General features: G+C 39.0%; 1 protein-coding gene across 1 annotated transcript; it reads left to right on the top strand.

Annotated features, from left to right (window-relative positions):
- The first annotated feature begins 70 nt into the window (after positions 1–70).
- KLHL41 (kelch like family member 41) lies at positions 71–9,907 on the top strand. The gene is made up of 6 exons (XM_070938067.1): positions 71–1,196; positions 3,171–3,328; positions 3,425–3,532; positions 5,516–5,701; positions 7,299–7,445; positions 9,570–9,907. The coding sequence occupies exons 1-6, from the start codon at positions 87–89 to the stop codon at positions 9,679–9,681; spliced, it is 1,821 nt and encodes a 606-aa protein (XP_070794168.1). The 5' UTR covers positions 71–86; the 3' UTR covers positions 9,682–9,907.
- Positions 9,908–14,569: the final 4,662 nt, after the last annotated feature.

Below are 14,569 nucleotides of genomic sequence, written 5' to 3'. Positions count from 1 at the left end.
CGTACATTGATCTGCCTTTTTCAGGCAGACCTAGGTACCAACAAGAGGGGTTTCTTTTGTGCTTCGGTAGCCCAGCCTTCCAGAAAATGGATTCCCAGAGAGAACTTACCGAAGAACTCCGACTTTATCAATCCACTCTTCTTCAAGATGGCCTTAGGGAGCTTTTGGAAGAGAAAAAGTTTATTGACTGTTCTCTAAAAGCAGGGGATAAAAGTTTGCCGTGTCACAGACTGATCTTGTCAGCTTGTAGTCCTTATTTCCGTGAGTACTTCTTATCTGAGCAAAGTGAAGATAAAAAGAAAGAAGTAGTGTTGGATAACGTTGACCCAGCTATCCTTGATATGATTGTTAAGTACCTTTATTCTGCAACTATCGACCTTAACGATTCTAACGTACAAGATATTTTTGCTCTGGCCAGCCGCTTTCAAATTCCATCCATTTTTACCGTCTGTGTTTCTTATCTTCAGAAGAGGCTGGCTGTTGGCAATTGTTTGGCCATACTTCGGTTAGGTCTCCTCCTTGACTGCCCAAGGCTTGCATTGTCTGCCCGTGATTTTGTGTCTGACCACTTTGTGAAAATTTGCAAAGAAGAGGACTTCATGCAACTCGCTCCTCATGAACTCATTTCGGTGATTTCGCCAGATAACCTGAATGTTGAAAAGGAGGAAATCGTTTTTGAAGCTGTCATGAAATGGGTCAAGTCAGATAAAGAGAACCGGGTGAAGAGTCTCGGAGAAGTCTTTGACTGTATCCGTTTTCGGCTTATGGAGGAGAAGTATTTCAAGGACCACGTTGAGAAGGAAGACATCATTAAAAGCAACCCAGACCTTTCGAAAAAAATGAAAGTTATTAAAGATGCCTTTGGCGGGAAATTGCCCGAACCTACAAAAACCGCAGGAAAGTCAGTCAAAGGAGAGGTTAACGGGGATGTAGGAGATGAAAATTTACTCCCCGGCTACCTAAATGATGTTCCGAGGCATGGGATGTTTGTTAAAGATCTCATTCTTTTGATCAATGACACTGCGTCGGTAGCTTATGATCCTACAGAAAACGAGTGTTATTTAGCAGCACTCTCGGAACAGATTCCCAGAAATCATTCCAGCTTAGTCACAAAGCAAAAGCAGGTCTATGTGGTCGGAGGATTGTATGTGGATGAAGAGAACAAGGAACGGCCTTTCCAGTCATACTTCTTTCAGGTATACCTTTATTTCTTAAACTCAGGATAAGAAAATGATAGAAAATGATATATTAAAAATCTAACATCTATGTAGATCTTTAGTTGCATCGTTTTTGATTCTTTCCAGTTCAGGGCTGTATTCACATATATGCAAAAAAGTATTGATAAATTATATTCTCTTAGTTTAGCATGATTTCTAAAGAATCTTTAGAATTATAGCATGTTCCAGTCCAGTTTCCTCTGTATATATTTCTGCTACAAAGTTATCTTTGTGTGCAGCAAATTATGTGTGAAAATGAGCCTGTATTGGTTTCATAAGAGATGCTATGGCATCATCTACCCTTAAATCACTATTCAGACGGCTATTTGAATACTTGAATCAGATCAGCTGGTGGCTGGTGGGCACACTCAGTCCTGCCTTGTTAGTACCTTTGGCAAAAGGCCTGAAAGAAACAACTCATAGTTGTCGTTACACAAGCTCTTCATCTTTCTATCAATTGTGAATAAGGACTGAACACAAACTTTTTGTATGCTTGTTCAAATGAATGTCTGAATGAGACTATGTAGACTTTAGTGAGGTTCTTGGTGTTTGTTTGTTTTTTAATGTTCTTGACTTCTTGTTTTTACTTATTGCTTGCCTCACTCCAGTATCAAATGCAGCTCTTCCATTTATGTTTCCTTGCTCATTTCAACATAAGAAAGAGATATACAAAAATAATGTCCATATACATCAAATTCTGCCTAAGTACATATAGACACATTTATGTGTTGGGGCATATAAAATTATATTTGATCATCTCACTTGTCATTTTTAGAAAGCCCATTACACTATTCTCAAAACGTTTGCCCACCTCTTCATTAAACGATAGTGTTACTAAGTCATAATTTAATGCAGAGATGGGCAAATTTATTTATTGGTAGGAAGGACGGGGGCCATCCAGGACAAACAATCTAATGATACCCCCCCCCCAAGGGAACAGAGACAGATGTTGTATGGAGTTTCTGCTTTTACCGGTATGTTAAGCCTTTTCAAAAGCTTACACATTGTTGACCAAAACTGATGAAAAAAAACCACTCCCGTCGTGTTTGATTGTCACTACATTTCGGAATATGTTTTCAGGCAATCGTGTAAGCAAAAGGGCAGTTTGGGTAGTGCAGATTTAAAGAAAATCTAAAGAATGTAGTTAAAGCAGGGAATCTGTCAAGGAAGATGTCATTGGGAACATGTAGCCATGCTGCCCATTTTCTTTTTAACTAATAATCAGCAATGTCTTAAGTCTAGGACCAAGTAATGATTCACAATTTATAATTACAAGACCTCATAAAAATGAAAAGGGGTTAATTTAAACCTAAAAATAAAAGCCTGCCTTCCTTTAGAGCAGCTGCTGACACTTTTAAAGAAGTGGATTTGATGCCTTCCACATATATGCCCATCCACGAAAGAGTACCACATTCCTTTTTGCAAGGGGCAAATCTTTCAGCTCAGACTACTCTTGGGAGTGCTTTTGCTCAGCTTTGGAGGCAAATGCTTGACATTCTAAAGAAACTGAGAAGCCTGAGAAAAGCAAACGCCAACCTAGGTTCTGCCTAGAAAAATTTGCAGCAGATAAACCCTAAAGCAGGAGTAGCCACCCTTGGCGACTTTTAAGATCTGTGGACTTCAACTCCCAGAATTCCCCAGCCAGACAGCTGGGAATCCACAGGTCTTAAAGTCATCAAGGTTGGACGCCCCTGCCCTAAAGCCTTGAAGGACTCAGAGGAGTGATTTTCAAAAGATGCACTGGAACCCACAAATATAGGGAAGGGGGATGGAAGAAAGATGGGGAAATGCTGACAGCCAGGTGTCCGGGGTTAAGACAATAATACATTTGCTTCCAGATCTTAAGGTAAAAAGTGATGGAATGTGCTGAACTGTTCATACAATGCTGCTGTGAGCTGTTTTCAACGTGCCTGGCACGTTTGCTAACCATCTTCATTCTGCATTTTAATCAAGCTGGACACCATTACATCTGAATGGATTGGGCTGCCTCCCCTGCCATCAGCCAGATGCTTGTTTGGACTGGGAGAATCGGAGAACAAAATCTATGTAATTGCAGGCAAAGATCTCCAAACTGAGGAGTCTCTGGATTCCGTCTTATGTTACGATCCAGAGTAAGTGGCTTGCTTAACACTGGTTGGTTTGACAAGGTTTTTAATTGATGGCCTGTGAGATTGAAGAGCCTCACTGGTGTCCCTTTCCCCTTCCAGATCACTCAAATGGAATGAAATCAAGAAGCTGCCCCTGAAAGTATATGGCCATGCTACAGCTTCACATAATGGAGCTATATATTGCCTTGGAGGAAAGACAGATGATAAGTGAGTACTGGATAGTTTCAAGAGTGTTGCAAGTACTCCCCTCCCCAAATTATCCCACACAACTATTTGCTCTGGTTAAAATCCTATTAACAGCTGAGGTCAGTGTAAACTTTAGTTGCTTTCAAGATCAATGCAGACATTCATCACAGGGCAGGAAAATGCTTTGAAGAGCTGATGACTGCTCTGTATATTGTATGTATGTTGGCCCAGACTTGTCATTCAAGATGAGTGAAGTTTTGACCACTCTTTATTTAGATTTCCCAGCACTGGTTTTGGAAGTGTGAAGCCCCATTTCTGCAATGTTCTGATGAAGATGTTGCTGTAGTGCAGAATTATAAATTCAGAGGTTTAACAAGTGTTTATATTTGCAGTTTTATCATCCAGTAAATCAGAGGGTAGCATAACAAGGGTTTAACGGCAGAGATAAATCACACCTCCAACAAAGTTCCATTATAGACATGAAAGCTAACAGAACAATATTGATTTTTTTAAAGAATAAAAATAAGCAATTCCACAGGCACAAACACAGTGCTTGGCACTGATTTAAAAGTTAAAAATAACTTTTATTTTTATAAAAGTTATAAATATAAAAGAGGAATCAATTTGTGTTTGTTTTTACATTCATATTCAGGTTAAGCAGTTGGTTTCCATTAATCTTAAGGAGTTTATTTTATTATCCCTGACCATCTAAATTTCTGAAATCATCCTAGCAATGGTATAGGACATATTTATTAACTAGCCATGGTAATGGTAACAATTCATCCAGAAATTTGCAATCAAGCTACAGTATATCAGAAAATATTTGAATGGAAAATACCCCAAAGAAGAAAAAGTGCTATAATAACAGAAATAATGGTTTTAACTTTAAAATCCTAAGGGCTTTGTCTGATGTTTAATAAGGATGCACATAAAATAGAAAATATTTTTTTGTTTTAAGCTCAGGATGAAACAATTCCACCTGAAATGTTCCATTTTGTGTAAATAGAACATAATGTGAAATTCAACAAATGTAACAGAACCCAAATTGAAGGAAGAACTCTGAACAAGTTTATTTGTTCCCTTATTTTTTTTACCCATAACTTTTAGGCACAGTGGTGATCAACACTGATTGCTCTCTGCCATCTGACTACAAAGAACTTTTTAAATGAATTATTGTAAAATTTGAGAACATTGCAAATTTCCCAAAGGAAGCAGTCCTTTTTGAGCTCTGAAAAGTTCAGCAAGGCACAACAGAATGTACACTGTGACTACAGAGACACAAACTAACAGGACTAGTAGCTTTTATATTTTTATCATGTTCTCTGAAAATTCAGTATCATAAGTGTATGCACGGAGCACATACTGCATTCACACCATATCTCAATGACCGCCAACATAATTGTTGCGTTTATTCTTCAGAGCCTGAAAACCAAAACAGCAAATTAGCTATATTTATATATTACCCAATGGGCACATACTGTTTGTTAATGGCTACCCATCAATGAAAGAAAGTACAGCAGAGAATAGTACATACATATAGAACGGAGCCCACGGCAAAAAATTCTTTAAAAAGCATCAGGCAAGCCAGCAAGCAGCTGAGAGCAATTTTCATTCATGCATTATTAAAAAGCAGGCAATTGGGATGGTCTGCTGCAGGGGTAACATATTCCCCATCCAGTTGAGTCAGTGACTTATCAGCCTTCCCATGTAGACCAGACAAGAATGAGCTTCTTCTACAGGTCTGATCTCCTACCCCATCTCCTTTTACAGCCTGAGAAATTAGGGAGGATCTCTTCTGAGCCTCTTTCTCTGCCCGTTATGTCGTTGCAGGTTGAACCCTCTCTTATTTGATGTTTCCCCATATTTGCATTTCTTCCCGTTTGTCAAGAACTTTCTCGCATATTATTACATGACGGGAGTCCAATCCCATTTGTCTTAAGTATATGTTTTGATCATTGCTGTTGTCCCCATTTTTCAAACAGTTGACTTTCTTCTCGTACACAGAAAATGCACAAACAGAGTATTCATCTACAATTCCAAGCGGGGAGACTGGCGTGATCTTCCTCCCATGAAAATGGCTCGCTCCATGTTTGGTATTGCCATCCATAAAGGGAAAATTGTGATTGCCGGAGGTGTTACTGAAGAAGGCCTCTCAGCTTCTGTTGAAGCCTTTGATCTCACCACTAACAAGTTAGTCTACAACCCGTCTATTTTTGTTTGACAGCACAGTTTTAGGGCCACCGCGCATTCTTTCTTTGGGACCCACCAGAATCCTTGTCCCTTTATTTATAAATGCAATCAACTTCTTTAAATGGTATAAATGTTGTCCCAGGATCTGGGTAGGCGAGCAAAAAAGCAGTGGCAGTGATTTGCAGCCTTCTGCCAGTTTATTTGTGGGAAGTTGGCAGGGAAGATCCCACATGATGATCACATGACTGCAGGATGCAGCAACAATAGTAATGAGCTGCTGGCCAAGCCTCCAAATCATGATCTGGGGATGCTCCAGTGGCCGCAACTTTTGGAGATACGCTGTATAATCTCTCTTTGTTCGGCAGTGTTGTAATTTGGAATGATTGCTGAATGAGAGGGTCATAACCCAAGGACTATCTGCATTGTGAATTGGTCTTGAAGTATCAATTACTAGGATACAGCCTTATAAACATTGTATCCAGTCCTATGATGTATGATTTGATCTAAGGAAATTATTTTCACCATACAAGGGGGGCGGTGTATGTGCGTATGCGTGCATGTGTGTACGTACATGTAAAGTGCCTTGTTGCACATTTAAGCTCTGAGCATTTTTCGGTAGATGGTCATACTCTTTTGAGCTTTAACTATATGCTTTAACTGAATCTTTGTCCTTTCTGAGAAAATTTGTCCTTTATTAATGTACATCTAACGTTATTCAGCCAGTCCACTTCTTAAAGCCATTTCTTCATTCTGACAAATTATTTTTTTTTAAAAAACAAACAGTTCTTAGTGCAATGTCGTTATATTTATCTTGTTAATTAAAGCTCTTTAAAAAATATCTTTAAAAAAAATGGCAAAACAATACCGTCAGGTATGTAAAGGTATTTTTACTTGTCTACATTTCCTGCAACTGTTATGTTTCCCTTTCGTAAACCAAGGGGAAATAGTACAGCATAATCAAATAACTTTGCCAAACAATATTGCAATGAATATCAATAAACAATACCCAAAATCCATAAAGCAGCATAGCAAGAGCATCAAGCCAGGGCTCACCAGCCACATGCTCTACTTCCCATTTTGACTAAACCCCTGGGGAAAAAAACATATTTTAAACTTTTCTTGAATGCTAACAGGGTTGGGACCATCCAAATCTCTGGGAAGAGGGTGGGGAGAGGAGATCATTCCAAAGGGCAGGTGCTCCTAGATCCAATCAAATGGTATTGTTTGAAGGAGGGGACCTGGATGGTACTCATTATGAAAGAGTAAGTGGGGACAAGCAAAAGTAACTGGAAATAGGTATTTCTGCAAATTACCTCATTATGTGTTATTTAGGGCTTTGTAAATGATAAACAGCACTTTGAGTTGCGCTTGGAAACCTCATAGGAGCCAGCGCAGTTTGTAAAATAGTGATATGAGAAGGACATACATACTGTGGTATATCCAAAATTACCCACACCACTGCATTCAGCATCAACTACATCTTCAGATGGTCTTCAGGAGCATGTTACAGATATCCCCTCCTTTTTAAAAAAATACACATCATATTATACTCAAACATTATATTCTCAAATTGAACGTTTTATTCATTAAATTGCAGGTGGGAAGTTATGCCAGAATTCCCCCAGGAAAGAAGTTCCATTAGTTTAATTGAATTGTCTGGATCCTTGTATGCGATTGGAGGCTTTGCGATGATTCAGCTTGAATCAAAGGAATTTGCTCCTACTGAGGTTAATGACATCTGGAAGTAAGTTTGTTTTAAACATTTTTTTTTCACTTTGCTAGCCAAAGAGATTCAAGTCATTCCTATTAATTGTGTGTATGATAACGTAGAGTAAAACTCCACTAAAATCTTTAGCAGTAACTAAATGTAGACTTGATCTTGTATTGCCTATTTTTGGTTTTGCTTCAACATATTCTACATATTACATAATTTTAATATTCTCTCATAAAAGTAGAGTATTAAAAACATCAAATTGCTTTGTAGAACTGCATGCAGAATATTTTTTTGTTCACAGAGAGCTATATTTTTCCTGAGTGCCCGATGTGCGTTTGTGTTTTGGCACAGCATGGTCTGGATTCAAAAGGAGATCTGGGCTCATCTCTAATTCCTATGACCTATTTCAGCCAACTCCTACTTGCCCACCACAACTTTTTCACAAGAAGCTTTAAAATAATGCATGGCTCAGCACTGTGAGGTGACCTTTTTGGGCACTCATAACAGGGAGGTTACCTTCTTGAAAATCGGATATCAACCAACCAAAACTTAAAAAGTGTACCTGTTCTTACGAAAGACCTTAAAAGCAGGGGTCTCAAACACAAATGCCTGAGGCTTTTCATGTATCCATACAAAAGTCACTTAAAGTCTTGTAATGCACATAATAAAGCATGCCGTAATAATAATGCGCCAATTCACTCAGCCCAACTGACCTCACAGGGTTGTTGTTATGGAGAAAATAAGAGCAGGAAGCAGTATTATGTGTTTCTGTTGCCTTGAGTTACTTAAAAAGTAATAAAAGGTGGGATAAAAAATTAATAAATAAAATATGCTGACTCCCAGCAACTTGTGAAAATGAGGAAGCAAGAGGATGAGACCTAAGTTGGGGCTTGCTCTCCCGAGAAGCACCATCTCTGCAGCTTCACAGTGTAAAGTACAGCTGGGTACTTGGCAGGACAGTTGAGGGGCAGCTGCCCTCCTAACCCTGAATCAAGGTGCCATTGCTATAGGGCCAAGAGCTATTTACACTTGCACCTCTGTGCTCCTTGCAACAGCTTAACAGTGCTTAGGAGGTCATGCAGTGGTGGGTTGCTCCCGGTTCACACAGGTTCGCAAGAACCGGTAGTAAAAATTTGTAGTAGTTCGGAGAACCGGTAATAACATTGAGAACCGGTCCCCGGCCCAGTCGCCACTCGCTTACCCCGCCCACGGCTTTTTTTTTTTTACTTTTAAAAGCATTTTTTCTACAACCTCTTCCGCCAAAAAAATGCTTTTAAATTTAAAAAAAAAATGCCTCTGATGATTGCGCAGCTCAGTTGGGATCGTCAGAGGCTTTTAAAAGCATTTTTTTCTGCAACCTCTTCAGCTGAAAAGATTGTAGGATAAAGAATGCCTTTAAAAGCCTCTGGCGATCCCAGCTGAGTTGCCTGATCGTCAGAGGCTTTTAAAAACATTTTTTTCTGCAACCTTTTTCTAAGGTTGTAGAAAAAATGCTTTTAAAAGTAAAAAAAAAAAGTTGGCCACGCCCATCCAGTCACATTACCCCACCAAGCAACACCCACAAAATAAGCCACGCCCACAGAACCGGTAGTAAAAAATTTTAGAACCCACCCCTGAAGTCATGGTTGAAAGCATGTGTGTGAGAGAGAAAGAGAGGAGGGAGGGAGGGAGGGAGGGAAGGAAGAAAGGGAGGAAGAGAAAGGAAGGAAAGAAAAAGAAAGGAAAGAAAAAGAGAGAGAGAGACAGAAGGAGCAGTTGTTAGTCAGAAATTTGGGGAGCAAACTTTGACGACAAGAAGATAGAAATGAGTGAAAAGTTGGCAGAAAAGAGAGGGGGACAAATTGAAGCACTTGGAGATTTTAGATAGATGCAAGATTCAGAAACAAAAGCAAGGGGGGGGGGGGTTAATATTACTTTCCAAGACAAGGCATTCAGAAGGATGACAGCATATTGGAATCTATATTTCCTGCATTACTTTTTCTTTGTGTAGCAATGCTTGTTACATTCTTAGACTAGCAATTATTCTTCAATAGCTGTATTAATATAAGACAGGATGTTACAAAAGAAACTTGGAGTTACTGGGCACAGATTTTGGAAGACAGGCTTGGGAAAAAAGCTAACGGGCCCCACTTATATAACTTTTTGTTCCCGCAGGTATGACGATGAGAAGAAAGAGTGGTGTGGCATGTTGAAAGAAATCCGCTATGCGTCTGGAGCCTCTTGCCTTTCTATTGGCCTAAATCTGTTTAAGCTATCAAAGCTGTAAACTAAGTAGCTACTTGACTGCAGATGAGGATTTTTTAAAAAAAATAATCTCTAGTTTTGTTGTGTAAGCCTACCTTGTACAGAGATTGGTAACTTCAGTTAAGTATTTCGTCTTAAATGTCTATTAACCTCTGTTGAGTATTAGATCCTCCCAACATTTACTAACTATATGATAGTGAATATGTTTGGCTATAGACAGCAGTAAATAAAACTGAATTTAACAACAATTTGTCTCGGAGATTAGACCCTGGGCTTCGGTTTTAAAATAAATATCAATGTTTAAATAACTAACAGTATGGCCACTCTGATTATAGAAAAGGATTTCAATAATCAGATTAGGATTTCTCTTCTCTCTTGTTTATGCCGCCTGTAATTTGTTTACTTTTCTGCTGACTTTAGAACTTGTTCTGAGGAGCAGATTGTAGGAAATGGATTGACTTTCTACTAAAATATGGTGCTGTTTACTGACTACTTTTGGCCATTTCTAGTTCAGTAGCTCTGAATCAGCCCTGGGAACATCAAGAAATGGGTTTGAAAAAAGGTTTCTCACATTAGACAGCCAACCTTTAAAGCCTCGCTGGAAGATGGCTGAATGCCTTGCTCCTCCCTCAACTTGCCCTATTCAGCATCAGAAACTATTATTAACTACTTATCTGCACTGAATTCCCTTCTAAAGCATTTAAGAAACAAAAGCCATCTAGGACAGGGGTCCCCAACCTTTTGGACCTCAGGGACCACCAAGTTCATAATTTTAAATGTCACGGACCACTAATACAAATCCAGCGTGGGAGCGAAGCAGTACTTGAACTTGCATGGCATGAGCATTCGCCTTGGTATATTTGCGCCAGCCAATGGCGCAAGGCAGCCCTCGTTTCCTGCCGCTTGGGACTCGGAGCAATAAACAGCATCTGGTTTGAAGAGCAGCCGGATTTGCTCTCCATTGCGGATGCCAGATCGGCCCCCTGCAAGCTCTCATCTCTCGAGGAGCCCAACCAAAGTTTCCCGCACCACTTCAGGGAGCGCTCCTCGAGAGACGAGAGCTTGCAGGGGGCCGATTTGGCATCCGCATGGAGAACAAAATCCGGCTGCTCCCCAGACCAGACGCCATTTACCGCTCTGAATCCCAAGCGGCAGGAGACGAGGGCTGCCTTGCGCCACTGACTGGCGCAAATATACCAAGGGGGAATGCTGTTGCTGTGGAAATGAAAGTAGTGCTTCGCTCCCGCAGCTTCCAGCCATCACAAACGCAGTTTCTTCCCACTTGTTCCGCCCCCTCTCCCACCGCCACAACAGCACCATTCATTCCGGACTGCAAGGGCTGTGCTTTTTCCATATTGCACCACCTGCAAAAATGCAAAAATACGAAAATTTCTCCGCGGACCACTAAAATTTTCTCTCGGACCACCAGTGGTGGTGACCACTGATCTAAGAGAGGTGCTTCACAGCAAACTAAGGGGATCAAAGCATACACAAAAGAGCAGCCCCCCCCGGTAATTGGCAGCCCTTCCCCAGTGGAAAAGAGGAACATGAAACCAAAGTAGGGCCTACTGTTAATAACATCTGGTTACCTCAATAGAAGATTCCCCACTAAAGGTGAAACCAGTAAGACAGTGCCTCCTTGTATAACTGCTATCATCCCAAAGAGGAGTCTAACTCTACCATACTTTTAAAAAGATTTAAACATGACCTGAAGTTGAAATGGGAAAAGTCCTTTATTTCAGTAAAAGCAGATTTAGTGTGCATCTCTGAAAGTATTAATAACAGTTTAATGAGGATTTGTTTAAAATTGAGATTTCTATTCAAACTTGTAATTTGGAAAACCATAAGAGGTAATTTCTACCATGTTAGGACATGAACAAATCTTGAAGAATGCTCCTTCTGACGCTGGCAACAGGCATCAACCTTCAGATACAGTAGCACAAACCATGAAGAGGATGAGGAAGCAGCAAAAACCTTCCCCAGTTAGAGCCTGAAGGGCTGAGAGCGATCCCTTTTGTGGGCCTACAATCCCTAGTCTAAGATTGAAAGGGAGGAGGAGCTCTTATGTGGGGAAACAAGGGTATTAAGAACTTGGGATTGTTAAAGGGGAAGATGTGTGTGGAGGGGATGGATATGACAAGAGCTCGGGGCTTCAGTCTTCACAGCAAGAAGATTGTCACTGGCACAAGCAACAAATGGTTTATTCTTACAAACTCAGAATAAATTCCAATGATTTTATAAGGCACAAAGTATCCAAAAGCAGCAATAATGTTATTTTTATGATTGATACTTGTACATTTATTTCATGGGAAGTTAGAAGACTGGGGGATACAGTAAAAAAATAGAATATTTAGTTATGCACGATCTTTTGTTACAATACAAGAAACTTAAGAGGATACATAATATCAAAAACAAAACATTTAATAAACAGTATTTTGCTCTAGGCACTAATAATTTTTTAAAAAATTTAAAGGTTTAAACTTTAAAGTGCATAGATTTTTGAAGGGTAACAATGAAAAGTTCATATTTAGAATGGGAGATTCAATCTAAGACACTAAAGGTCAACTAATTGCTAGCATAGTTAATATCAATATTGAATTTGTAAGATTTTTAGACATGCGCAAACACACACACCTATCCCAGAATCTAACATGATGGTATACATTTGAAGTACTGTTTTCTCAATACAAGATAATCAGTACCTAAACTTACCATATACAGAATCTGAGTAACACCTTTCCAAAATTTAAAAAATGGAAATCACCAACAAAATTATGTAAGCATAATAATCTGCTGAATTTCCAGGATGAAGTTTTCAGATTTTATTCCAAGCATCTCACCTCCGTTTCTATTGATAACATACCCAAATTAAGACAAAAGACTTTATACAACTAGGACTACATACAACTCTTGAAATCTTGAAAAAGGAAAGATCTTTACAAAATAAAAATATTTCTACAAAAACTCAGATATACTGTAAATTAAAAAAAATTATGACCAACAATTGGAACAAAAAGTCCCACAATTTGAGTGGCAGATCAACTGAATATTACAAAAAAAAGAGCAAAAATCGGAGGCAACTCTTTTTGAAAAATTTTATTTTTTTTCCCTACAGAACCTAAGGATGTAATTTTGAATCTGATTTTCTGAAACAGATTGTGGTGAGGACTAAAAGAAATCTGGGACTTAGATCAGGGGTGTCAAACTCAAGGTCCGGGGGCCAAATCTGGCCTACAGGGTGCTTAGATCTGGCCCATGGAACCGCCCTGGAAACAGCAAAGGATTGGCCCACTGTGCCTCTGCCAGCGAAAACAGAGCTCAGGAGGGCCGCAGGCGGTCCTCCCCAGCTTCATTTTTGCTGGCAGATGGTTGCAGGAGGCTATCGCAGCTGAAAACGGAGCTCGGGAGCCCGTTTTTGCTGGCAGAGTGCTTGGGCCACCACAGGCATCCCCAACGTGAGTGATGTCGAGCTGGCCATGCCCATCCTGGTTATGCCCACCCCAGCCTCCCAAGGTCAAACACGACCCTGATGCGGCCCTCAATGAAATAGAGTTTGACACTGACTTAGAAGAACAATTTGATGGTATTGTTTGGGAGTCTGTATGACAGCATAAACATTTTTTATCAGAACCTATATAGGAATTACTTAAACTTCACATTGGTACCATCAAACTTCAATAATAATCTAACATGTATTTTTTCAATTTTCACTGAGATGTTAGCAAGGCTATCAGTCAAAAGGAATATTCTTTCATGTTGTGTTATTTATCTTAAATACATGTCTTACATAATTAATCAATAGTTTCAATTTTTGCCAAAGCTAAGTTTGCTACACATATTTGGTGGCCAGGATAAGAAATTAGAAAATAACTCATTACGTTTTTATATATATCACCAATTAGGTTATTGCTGAACAATGGAGATAAGATATTTCAATGGATAGGTGATAGAATAAGATCTTTACTTGAAAAATCAATCAATCAATCAATTGTATGTCAAGCCAAAGTAGCGAATCTTTATTTTACAAGGAATGGTGGAATTTCATTACTTATAATAAGAATTCTGGAAACAGCTCGCATCAAACATTATGGGCCTTTAAAAATGTATGGATTTTTTTTTTAAAAAATCAAATTAAAATATAATTAAACAAAGACAATCCTTTGATTGCAATTTATAATGCCCAATAGACTGAAAAATACTGATTATGCTTGCATTTCTATTATTTTAAAAGTGCAATCACAAATTCTAGGACAACCTATATACAGAAAAAAAAATACAGTATATTGTATGTGTGTGTGTAAAATTTCTGTGATTCATTTCCCATCCACCGTAGCCAGCATGCCCAGTGATTGCAGGTTAGAGGGCACCGAAATCCAAAAATATCTGAATGGTTGTAAGTTTGCATACTGTGACTTTAGCAACTATTAATGAAAATATTGCTTGTCTGTCAGCAAGCACTACTAAAGTTGCACTAAAATGTCAGTATGGAATCTGTCACTTTAAAATGTGAGATCTTGTTGGATTACCATTTTATGGCAGAATTGGGTGCTTGAAAAATCTCAACTTCAAGATTCTTAATTTAATTCAAGATTACTTAAAATTTATAATGGGGGGAATTGTTTGTGGTTATCAAGATTACCCATACTCTGGTTGCCAATCCAGCTCAAGGCACAATTTATAGTACAGCATTCAGAAATGGTCTCATGTGCCCTGGAAGATTGATCAAGGCATTTCAAAACATAATGACCAACACACAAAATTCAAGTATTCCACATGTGCCCTCTCTGTATCAGTTTTTTTCTGCACAGGAAAAGCTTATTCCCCAGTTTATTCGGTGTACTAACAGGCATTGTGTTTCATAATTTAAATGAATACAGGTACTTCTCGATTTACAATAGGTCACTTAGTGA

Source organism: Pituophis catenifer, unplaced genomic scaffold (assembly GCF_029215685.1).
Source record: "Pituophis catenifer annectens isolate HBS135680 unplaced genomic scaffold, rPitCat1.0.hap2 SCAF_1, whole genome shotgun sequence".
In the NCBI taxonomy this organism is placed as follows: Eukaryota; Metazoa; Chordata; class Lepidosauria; order Squamata; family Colubridae; genus Pituophis; species Pituophis catenifer.
This window is presented reverse-complemented; position numbering and strand designations above follow the sequence as displayed.

Bases quoted from the DNA above. Each gene is read 5' to 3' on its own strand.
- KLHL41 (XM_070938067.1), top strand. From the start codon at position 87: ATGGATTCCCAGAGAGAACTTACCGAAGAACTCCGACTTTATCAATCC. The intron at 1,197-3,170 runs GTATACCTTTAT...ATTTTAATCAAG, and splicing joins TCCAGTCATACTTCTTTCAG to CTGGACACCATTACATCTGA. The intron at 5,702-7,298 runs GTTAGTCTACAA...ATTAAATTGCAG, and splicing joins TTTGATCTCACCACTAACAA to GTGGGAAGTTATGCCAGAAT.